Source organism: Nicotiana tabacum, chromosome 2, assembly GCF_000715075.1.
Source record: "Nicotiana tabacum cultivar K326 chromosome 2, ASM71507v2, whole genome shotgun sequence".
NCBI classification, from domain to species: Eukaryota; Viridiplantae; Streptophyta; class Magnoliopsida; order Solanales; family Solanaceae; genus Nicotiana; species Nicotiana tabacum.
In genome coordinates this window covers 122,833,107-122,844,512 of record NC_134081.1, presented here as the reverse complement: position 1 = coordinate 122,844,512, position 11,406 = coordinate 122,833,107, and the positions used below count along the sequence as shown (strand labels likewise).

Here is an 11,406-nt window from a genome sequence, read left to right as displayed (position 1 = left end):
AAAACATAGAGAACATAGGTAAATAGGTTTTTAATATAGTATAGTTAGGTAAAAATCCCTTTAAAGTTTGGCTAATTGTTAGCTCAAATTGATCCATGAGTAACTTTACCAAAATATTTTAGAAATAATTTTTTTTGTTTGATATATTATATATGACCATAACAAAAGAAAAAAATCTTATCTAATAATTATACAATTCATAAAAAAAATAACACATATTAAGTAAAGCTTGATAAGAGTAGGGCGAGTTGGGTTATGATCCAAATTTTAGCTCATCTTAACCCAACCCATCTTAGTTTAAGTAACTTTTGGGCGGGTCAAATAGTTGGGGTTGTGTTATGATCCAAATTTTAGCTCATCTTGATCCAACTCATCTTAGCCCAAGTGACTCTTAGGCGGGCCATTTGACCCGCTCAATTATTGAGTCAACCCGTTTTGACCCTATTACTAATACATATATTAACTATTTCACATTTTACCTTACATAAATAATACTACATAGATTTATTGTATAACTTTTTCATGTATTACTTATACCCCCAATGAAAAAAGCAAATCATAATATTAGTTATGTTAATCCTAACATATGAATAACTTACCTGTAATCAGCTACCAAACGATCCGTAATGGAAAAGGAGAGTCGGGTAAAAACAAAAGAAAGGACAAAAAAATTCTCAGATCTATTGCAATTATTTCTTAAAAGAATAATTTTCAAGAATGACAAATACAAGTATGGTCTTCTCAGAATTAGGACCAAAGTGAACAAGAGCAATTCACTTATTAGGATGTCCAAAATTCTATAGCACAATGACATTAGCACATGATCCAACGGTTCAAATTGAACCTCAAAAAAGCATCTTAATCACACGGTTGCCATGCAGAAGCAGTCAACAAAGACAAATCTTTCCATCCCAATTTCAAACACCCATTTTCTTCAACCAAAGTATACCCTTTTGGAAACATCCCTAACAACAAACTAGCTTGAGCAGCTGGAGTACCCGATAGTGAAACGGGTAAAAACCCGATCCGTTTCAACTCATCACCCCACCTCTCTACTGGTACTTCCCCTGTCCTCTTGGGCCCACCTACAGCTACAATATTCCTAATCTCACAACCAAACAATTGCTGCTCCACTGTATGCCTTTCTACACTCTCCACACTCAATCCATCCCCTAACGCATCAAACAAAGCCGAATAATAATGCAATGCCTCAACGAATCGGCCCAAAAAACTTCCCCCGTGACTTAGGTCCGGTTCAATTATCGTGATTAATTTGGGTTGTAACAAAGTTAGTAATCTGAACGTTCCTAAATCGCTCCCCGTTATATCGTAAAGGCAATGGTGCATCCAATTGACTATTATAGTCTCGCCCATTTTCACTCCGAGTTGACTCAGGTCTGTTATATTTCCAATTTTGCCCTCTAGCGGTTTAAACTCGAACGGCAAGCCGAACGAGTTAGCGAACTCGGTGAGTCTCCGGCCGGTGGATTCCAGCAACTCCATAGAGGATCCGACGCCGGTGATCTTAACGGACCGGAGTTTCCTCGATCGAGAGGAGAGAATTTGGAACAATCCTGGCCATTGAAGTCCTTGCATGATATCGAGATCGATGACGTGGACGTGATCTTCACCCTCCAACGCTTGGTATATAGCTTGATTCGCAGTGTAGTGAGAGAATTTGATGAGAGGACTTATCGTATTATACGATTGAAGAGCGGTGAAGAGCTTTTGGGAGTGTGTTAGGGTTAGGGTTTTGAGGTTGAGCGGAGAGTAAAAACGGAGATGTGAGCTGATGATTCTCGCCGAAAGAGCTTCGGCGAAGTAAGCAGCGACTCGTTCGGCTGAAGAGCCGAACGGGGACGAAAGCTCGGCGATTTCAGGTAATAAATTACCTGCATCGTCGAGATTCTCCATGGCGACGCACTCGGCGCACTGGAGGAGTAATCCGAGAAGGCGAAGACCAACTGAGTCAGTATCGACAGGGAGTTGGTCTTCGCCTTCTTCGAATTGCTCTTCTTCGTTGTTGCGAGGTCGTTTAGTAAGATGAAGAGGATCTTCATCGGAGGGAACAGGTGTAAAATCAACAATGGAGCGCTTAGAAGACATGGAAGAAGATGAATTAGAAGCAGAAGCAGATGCAGATACAGAGAATTGTAGACTCTGGAGCATGATCACTAAACTGAGAAAGAGAATTGAAGGAGCTAGCTATGGAGTTTGTTGTCAGAAAAAGAACATGGCAAGAATGTAAGAATTTGCAGTAGAAAAAAATGAGTGGTGAGGAAGGAAAGGGCGTAGTAATGGAGGTGGGGGAGATATGTGAAAAGGGAGATGACTTTTTGGAATTATCGATGTTTGAAAGGCACATTGAAGTGAGGTTTTTGTTTTTTAGTGTTTGAATCTTTCCTCTAACGTGAAAATACTATACCATTATACTAGTAGTAGCATTATCCTCTACTCCACGAGGAAAAAGAAAACATAGTTTGGTTGGATGTTCTGACTAAATTCTTTAGGTAATCGGTAAAGTTGTTGTTTTGCTGTGACAGAAGATTAAGGTAGCTAGTAAAGATGTAAAAATAGCTAAATTCTTGACGTTATCGGTAAAGTTATTATTTTACTGTGACCAGAAGATTAAGGTAGCTAGTAAAGATGTGTAAAACAGCTATATGGTAAGACTGCATATAATAGATCGTTATAATTCGGCCCTATTCCAAATTTTCGAAGTGTCCTTTTTAGGTCTTGGTGTAATTGGTAAAGTTACTGTCTTGCTACCTTGTGACCATGAGATCACGAGTTCATGCTGTGGAGACAACTCTATTTCAGAAATATAGGATAAGACTGCGTATAATATACCGTTGTAATCCGGCCCTACCTCAAATTCTACGCATAACGAGAGTTTAATGCACCGAACTGCCTTTTAGTTTGGTTGGAGTACAATATTCTCTCTGTTTGATTATTAATATTACCATATAATATTCTTATATGTTCCAAGAGGAAAAACATGGAGTACTTTTGGTTGGAGAATAATATTGGGTGTTCTAAATTGACTTTATGGTTAATTTAATTAATTTTAGAATAAATTTAACTTTTTTGAGTTAAATCCAAAATATATCGAAAGGCAGGGAATGACTAAAAACTTAAATTATACTGTAGTTATTTCTCCCTCCCAGTCTGTTATTTTACTAAGAGAGAAAGTAAAGATTGGGAATCTTTTGTATACATCGTTGCCTATTATTACCTTTATTTTTCTGCTAACTTATTAGGTTGATGTTATGATCATATCATTATCATAGTTGCTGGCTAGTTTGTTTGCTTGTTTGACTAGCATTTAGCAATTCGATTTTTATTTTTTATTTTTATCAATCTAAGTGCGATCTCATTTAGTTTTTCTTTATTTCATTTTTTAAGATTCTCTCTAAATGATTTTCATGACACGATTTAATAATTCAACAATTTTTACTTAGCTGCTAAGAACACAGAACATTGATTTCTCTCTTTTATTTGCTTGGATTTTCGGTTTAAACAAGAAAAATTATTCTTTTACTCTATTAACCATTAAAAATGTTTTGTTTTACATGAATTAAAATCCGAATCTGAAAACATTATAGTAATTGTTGGCTTTGGTGATATTATACTGCCACAAAAAAATAGCAATGCCAACCTATGAAACTATTAAATTTATAAGTCTTCTGAAAGTATTCGGTTTTGAGAGCATCTAAGAGGCGGCACTGATTGTACGAGAGTGAAACACCAATTATCCTTTATACAATTTTTTTTTCTCGTGCAGGTGCAAAGTATAAAGTGAGAAATTCAAAAATAGCCAGATTTGTAAGTGGTAATTGAAAAATAGTCACAGTTTCAAAAGTAATCAAAATTTAGCCACTTTTCATGTAAAGATAAATCTGAACGAAAACACTGTTCAAAATGCGAAAAATATTCTAGCATAATATACTGGAGTTCCAGTATAATATACCGATCCAGCATAATATGCTGGAAGTTCATACACAGGTGCTCCAATCTCCAATATATTATGCTGGAACTTTCCGCGTGTTGGAGTTCCAGCATAATATGCGAAAAGCTCATACACATGTGCACCAATTTTCAGTATATTATACTGGACCGGTCCGTGTTGCAGCAAAATAGTGGCTATTTTTTAATGACTTTACAAATACTAGCTATTTTTAAATTATCAGTCCGAAAACTGGCTAGTCTGTGCTATTTTCACAAGAATAAACTAACAAATGTAAAATACACGAGGATCAAATCTTTTACTATTCAAACTGGACCTAAATCTAACAGAATCTTTTGAGGAAATAGCCCAGTTCCAACTTTATTAACTTTAATATTAGGTGGTTATTATTTAGAAAATTATACTACCAAGTAGGAGGGAGCATAAAATGTTGCTCCTAAACCTACTTTAGGAATAAAATGTTGCTCCTAAACCTACTTTAGGAAATTCTAGGAAATTGAATTAGCAAGTAACTATATAGAGGAGACTCTCCTGTCTAGGTGCTCCAGATGAAGCTAATCTATAGGTTAATTTTTTATATATATTTTTATATATTACACCAAGTTGTTTACTTTATCTTTTTAGTGATCATCAAGTTAGACTTATTATAAACAACTTATTAGGTCATTTTGGCCATACAATGTAAATACGTTTTACGTTGTCAGAGCACAAAAGATAGAGCACTCAGCACTCTATCTACATAGCAGCACGAGTGTTCAATTTAACACAGGAAGCTTGAAAACTATACCATACTATTAGTCTGTTTGGCCAACCTTCTCATGCTAAAAATGTTTTTTTTTTCAAAAAAAGAGTATTTTTTTTTCTCAATTTGAGATGTTTGGCCAAGCTTTTTTTTTATAAAAAAAAAGTACTTTTGGCTAGAAGCAGAAACAGTTTTGAAAAAATAGAAAAAAATAGCTTCTCTCCAGAATCAGTTTTGACTTTTCTTCTTACCAAAAATACCCTTTGCAAAATATTATATATACCAAGATAACCTTACTTAGTGTAAACTATTAAATAATATAAAATGACTTTTGGGATGAACTTTCATATTTATTGGATAACTTTTGATATATTTAAATTATCTTAAAAGAATAAAGTACTTTTCAATTTTATTTTTATATTTTACTTAAATAAAATAAAAAAACTTAACTATTATCTTTAAAAATAAAAATTTATAATTATTTATCTACTTATATAATATTAACTATTAAGCAAATCACTTCATATCCTTATTTGTAATTTGACACATAAAAGCACTTTTTGAAAAACTTGACCAAACACAAATTATTGTTCAAAAGTGTTTTTCAAATTGATTAGTCAAACACAAATTGTTTTTTTCCAAGTCTTTTTTTAAAAAACACTTTTGAAAAAAGTACTTAAAATAAGCTAATTTTTCCAGCTTGACGAAACATGCTATAAGTTAAGTTGTCTGGAACCAAAGTAACGCACAATTTATCACGAGCAACCAAAATAATATAATAAACTTAAAAAAAAAAAAAAAAAAAAGGAGATCAAAAATAGGTATAGCACACGGGGGCACCTGCGCTATACTTATTTTGTTCTCTCTTTTTCATTCAAATATAACTATAGGTAAGAAATAGTACAAATTTGTTTAGCATGTCTGCATGTGCAATGCTGCAGTGCCTATATACATAGCAAAACGGTACATCGACCAACAAGGGTATGGTGGAGTGGTAAGTACTCTTTCATCCTTAACCAGAGTTCTCGTGTTCGAATCCCTAGGTATGGAATCGCCTTTGTTAAAGAGCGTTTTATCCCTCAATGTGGGACTTTCCGGCGCGAATCCAGATTTAGTCGGGTCCAATTTGAGTAATAACCAAAAAAATGGTACTCGACACCGGGCATGTAATAACGTTCAACATATTCCATAATTTTAGGGAGGATATTGGTAGTCGTAGTGACAAGAGTGAATTGCTGTAGTGGTGAGCACCCTCCATTTCCAACCAAGAGGTTGTGAGTTCGAGTCACCCCAAGAGCAAGGTGGGGAGTTCTTGGAATGAGGGAGTCTTGGGTAGGGATAAGGTCTGCGTACACACTACCTTCCCCAAACCCCACTAGTATAATTATACTAATACTGAGTTGTTATTAGTTGTATATTGGTAGTCGTACTCTCACCCCTATAGAGTAACAGTTTACAGTGATATCTGAATCCCATAAAAGAAGGGGATGAAACAAACTTTCTCTATCTATATCACTTCTCCATCCGCCTTTTTTGTGTTTGGGGGCACATCTTAAATATTTAAGGGGTCCCATATATATAGACAGATATATATAATATATATATACAGTATTTTTGTCGAGGTTAACGGGATCCTGTGACCCCTCAACTCACAACGTAGGTCCGCCTCTGTATACTGAGTTGTTGTTGTAGTTGTATATTGGTAGTCGTACTCTCACCCCTATAGAGTAACAGTTTACAGTGATATCTGAATCCCATAAAAGAAGGGGATGAAACAAACTTTCTCTATCTATATCAGTTTATTAAATAAAAAACCGAAACAATGTATATGTAAATGAGATAAGATGCACTAGCAAAATATGTACAGAGGACTGCTTTTGCATTAGATTCACGTGGTTGGTTGAATTAAAGGAAATGTGGACCAAAAAGCTATAGTCCATACAAAGAGTTTTATGTATTTGTTTGTATATTTCTTTTGGGGCACGAAATTAGGGGGTTTAGGACGCCTCTCACTATTTTGGCCGAATACATTGTTTATGTTTTTTAGTTTGTATATTAATACTTAATTATACAAAAATATACATATAATATATTTCTGTTGGTTATTTTTAGCTCAAGTGTCGAGTAATTATTTAGTGTATGTTTGGACATAAGAAACGTAAAATTCCAAAAAAAATGAATTTTTTTTAAAAGAAAAATGGTATTTGAAAATTAGAATTTGTATTTGAACATTGAATATAATTTTGGATTGTTTTGAAATTTTGTGAGTGAATTTTAAAAAATAGCTTTTTTAATTTTTTTTAAATTTTCGAAAAATTCCAAAATTAAACTAAGTAAAATTTAAAAATTTTATGGTCAAACACTGATTTTTCAGAAAAAAAGTGATTTTTTTTAAATGTCCAAACGGACTGTTAGATTAATTAACCAATGGGTGTTGGCTGGGTTTCAACACTTGTGCTTTGTGCCAGACAAGTTTGCTAGACAGTAAAAAACACACATCTTGGGATCTACACATCTTAAATTCCTTTTTATAATTAGTAAAAACACACGTACAAGTCGCTTAAACAGTAAAATTACATCTAGATAGCTAAATAAAGGCAAGAGCACAAACTCGATCATTTAGCCTATAAATTTAATGCTGCTATACATATCATACTGCGTTATTAATAAGATCGAATTTAACTAACCGGTGTTATTAACTGTACAGTAAGTTGAACTCAAATTTGAATTTGGCAGGAGACAGGTAGCAAGGTGCAATTGAAATAAATACCAGATGTTTAGCACTGACAAATCATTTTATGCTTCGGAAACTTGAACATTACTCACTTCAATTTAAGAGAGTTCTGTGACAGCTTATGCAAATCCCACATCGACAAAACACGGAAGAAATAATGGATATATAGGTACACATGGCTTAGACCATAATGACACATTTTAAAGCCGTGCAGGCCTATACCAAAAGCAAACAATATCATTAGTGGACTGGGCTGTTACAAGTTAACCATATGAAGCAACCACAACATACACAAACAAAAAACATACAAACATGACAGTTTTCTTCTCAGGAACTAAAAATTGATTTCTGTAAGCACAGATAGAAAATGCACTATTTGGGAATTACATGTTGCAATCCAACTATCGAGCAAACTAGACATGCACAAACCAGTTCACTTCAATCAATAGAGAACCAGTTTGGATTGACACTATTCTATGGTTGCCTCGACACGTCCATTGGATATTAATGGAAAAACACAAGCAACGCCAAGTTTAACTTCTATACACTACTTGTGTTCAACTATTTTACAAAGTTGATTGAATTGACCTACAACAAATAAAAATACTTTGATGATGTTAAATTCAGCTATTAAAGAATACAAGTTAAATCATTTAACACACACCGACCACCCCCAAAAAAATTGTTAACAAGTGGTCATTTTAATTTCCATCAAAGCATCTGCAATATTAATCCACAAACCAATTGCAAACAACAGATATCTATATAGAGAAAACATTAGCAATGCGAATAATAACTAAAGATAAAACCAGATCTATCATTTCAAATCATTTTAATCAAGACAAGAAAAAACAAAATCCTTAATAACCAGAATAGAAAATTACCAAATAAACAACACAAAACCTAAGCTTATAAATTTTAGCCAGTCTTGACTCGCTCTTCAAACTTAGCCTTAGCTTGTTTAGCAGCAGACATCTTGTTGTCACGTGACTAAAGGATATCAACAGTAACAGCTTCCTTCAGCCTCAGCACAAATTACTACTGTTTAACAAATCATCCCGTGTTAACAACATCAAATTTAACTATGCAGTGCTAATAGCTATACTGTAAAGTGCACTTGCTATAACTTAAAAAGCATGTTAATTCAGTATTAGGAACAAGAAAGCACCTAAACCATCACTTTACAAGATCCACTATAGAGTATCCTAAAACTTGGAAATGACAATGTCAAATGTAGCAGGAGACAGGTAGCAAGATGCAATTGAAATAAACAACATGCTGTTTAATACTGACAATTCATCTATGCTTCGGAAACTTGAACACCACTCACTTCAATTTTAAGAGTGAGTTCACCATATGAAGCAACCACATATACACAAACAAAAACATACGAGCAAACTACAGAGGTTACCTCTTCTCAGGAACTTAAAATTGATTTCTTTGAGCCCAGCTAGAAAATGCACTTTCTAATTATCACATGTTGCAATCCAACTATCAAGCCAACTAGATAAGTAATCAGTTCACTGAAATCACAAGAACCAGTTGGAATTAACATTATTCTATGCTTTCCTTGACACGTCCATTGAATATTAATAGACCAATGCACGCAACGCCTCAGAAAGCAATTTAATTAACGAGTTCAGGTTTGTTTCTTTACACCTTTAACTTAAATGAGTAAATGACCTACAACAAACATTGTATCCAAGTTAAATCTTAACTTGTTGGTCTAAAGTAATGATAATACGCTGAATAGTATAAAAAAAAACTACAATGTATATAACTTAAATCCTTTAAGAGTGGTGATGTTCATTTCCAGCAAAACAATAGAAATGTTAATCCACAAAATACTTATGAAGCAGAATATCAATATATAGAAAACATTAGTCTTGTGAACAACAATAACTAAAGATAAAACACAGATCTATCATTTCAAATCAAATGTCGTTTAAACAAAACAGAATCAAAGCAAAATACTGGATGATCAGAACAGAAAATTACCAAATAAACAGCAAAATCAACTCAAAATCTAAGCTTGGAAAAGAACCAGCGATTTTTCCCAGTCTTAAATCGCTCTTCAAACTTAGCTTTCGCCTCTTTAGCAGCAGACACCTTCTTATCACGTGATTGAAGACAATCAACAGTAACAGCTTCCTTCAAATCAACATCCAATGTGTATCGCGTCGGCATAATGTGGTTATAATTAACGAGCTTAATGAAAGTCTTAACCCGTGATTTCTTCGCCTGTTTTTTATCAGAATCCTTACGAATCACTTTCTTTGGGTATTTAGATACGCCGGCGACCAAACAGTGACCGTATGGCCTGTCACGTGTCCCATCGTCAAAGGCTCGAACAATCACAGCTTTTCTACCGGCATAGCGTCCCTGTAGAACTACTACGGCTTTGTTTGGCTTTAGGAATTTCACCATTTTTGCGATTTGGTAAAAGCTGTGAACGATGGATAAAAACCCTAGCTAGGTTTTTGTTTGTTTATATATGGGAGAGGATAACCAGCAAATGAGACCCTAGGTTTTATGGGCTTTTGGGCCTTGGGTTTACGTAATGGACTTGGGTTTTATAATAGTTGGACATCTAAGCGGGCGAAGTGCACAAATGGCCTAAGAGCCCTATTTAAAGAATAATCAAAATTTATAAAAAATTTAAAGTTTAGTTGCTCAAAATTGAGGAGGATAAGGAGGTTGATGATTAGGGTAGAAGTGTATTTTTCTGATATGTTCCAGGTTTATTAGGGCTAGCCGACTAGTACCTTGTCTTCGATTCTTAGAGTGCTCTCAGTATGGTTATTTTTAGTACTATCTTCCGCTTCGATTTTCTAGTACCATGTCATGTTACCGCTTGTTTTTTTTTTTTTTTGCTATTGCTATTGCTTTCTTTTACTTTATTGTTCAAGTTCATACATTGCTGGTATTATTTTTCTGACCTTGTTGTTGATATTTACTCGTTCCTATTCTTCATCTCGAGCCGAGGGTTTTTCGGAAACAGTCTCTCTACCTCCCTAGGGTAGAGCTAAGGTCTGCCTACACATTATCCTCCCAGACCTCACTTGTGGGATTCTACTGTATTATTATTTTTGTTGCTCAAAATCGAATTGCAAGTCTAGAGTTTTCAAATTAAGGTCAAATTTAAACTTAAAGCCTGAGGCTAGGAATTTTTTTTTCATTGAGGCTAGGATTTGGCCGAGCCCAATTTCAAACTCGTATATCTTAATTTAGTCAATGCTTTTATAATTTCAGACGGTTGTTCATTAAGTTAGGCTTTAATAAAGCCCAATTTTTAGACCAGAAGACTGGAAAAGAAGAAGAAGAAGTAGCCGCAAAAAGGTTAAGTTTGTCAAAACTGGTTATATATTCAATAGTTTTAAAAAATTGAATATTTTTCTATTATATAGAAAAGAGAAGTTGGTCGACCAGGGGTAAACTTGACATTTTACTCTATCATAAAATTGCTTTAGTATATTTTTCATTCCATATTGGTCTAAAGCCATCTCTCTTCTATTCACGGAGGAGTACTTTTCAATTTTCAGTTCTTCAAAATATTTACCTCTCTTTATTTTCTTATCAATCTCCTACAATTTCAGCTATGATTCTCTCCCAATATTCTCTCTGTCTTCTTTTTTTTCTTTGACTTTTTCAAATCTCTGAACAGTTTCCAATTCGAGGCATCAGGTTCGTCCAAAAAAAAAGTTCTAACAATGCCAGCTCACCCTTCCCGAACTTCACTCCGTTTTTTATTTGATTTAGGTAGGTTTTTAACTAATATATTGATATTCTTTATTATTTTGAGTTATGTGGACAGTACACACACACACACACACACTAAGGCTTTGAATATTTTGGATCCCCGCTGATTTCTATCATTTTTATTTTTGAGGATTTTTTGCAAATTCAATTTTTCGGATTCCCAGGTGCATATTTGTTTGTATAGATATTGCTCACTCATCCTAG

At 34.2% G+C, this 11,406-nt stretch overlaps 2 protein-coding genes and 2 non-coding genes across 4 annotated transcripts; all 4 read right to left on the bottom strand.

The window, feature by feature from the left end:
• Positions 1-661: 661 nt before the first annotated feature.
• On the bottom strand, positions 662-2,535 carry LOC107759968 (scarecrow-like protein 23). Its single transcript, XM_016577983.2, has one exon. The coding sequence runs from the start codon at positions 2,167-2,169 to the stop codon at positions 859-861; it is 1,311 nt and encodes a 436-aa protein (XP_016433469.1). The 5' UTR covers positions 2,170-2,535; the 3' UTR covers positions 662-858.
• Positions 2,536-7,434: 4,899 nt separating this feature from the next.
• Positions 7,435-7,562, bottom strand: LOC142174200 (small nucleolar RNA snoR137). The gene has a single exon (XR_012703556.1). It is a non-coding gene; the product is annotated as a small nucleolar RNA snoR137 (small nucleolar RNA).
• Positions 7,563-8,187: 625 nt separating this feature from the next.
• LOC107759969 (large ribosomal subunit protein eL27x-like) lies at positions 8,188-9,918 on the bottom strand. The gene is made up of 2 exons (XM_016577984.2): positions 9,442-9,918; positions 8,188-8,484 (listed from the first exon to the last, which is right to left on the bottom strand). The coding sequence occupies exon 1, from the start codon at positions 9,868-9,870 to the stop codon at positions 9,463-9,465; it is 408 nt and encodes a 135-aa protein (XP_016433470.1). The 5' UTR covers positions 9,871-9,918; the 3' UTR covers positions 8,188-8,484; positions 9,442-9,462.
• Positions 8,673-8,809, bottom strand: LOC142174198 (small nucleolar RNA snoR137). Its single transcript, XR_012703547.1, has one exon. It is a non-coding gene; the product is annotated as a small nucleolar RNA snoR137 (small nucleolar RNA).
• Positions 9,919-11,406: the final 1,488 nt, after the last annotated feature.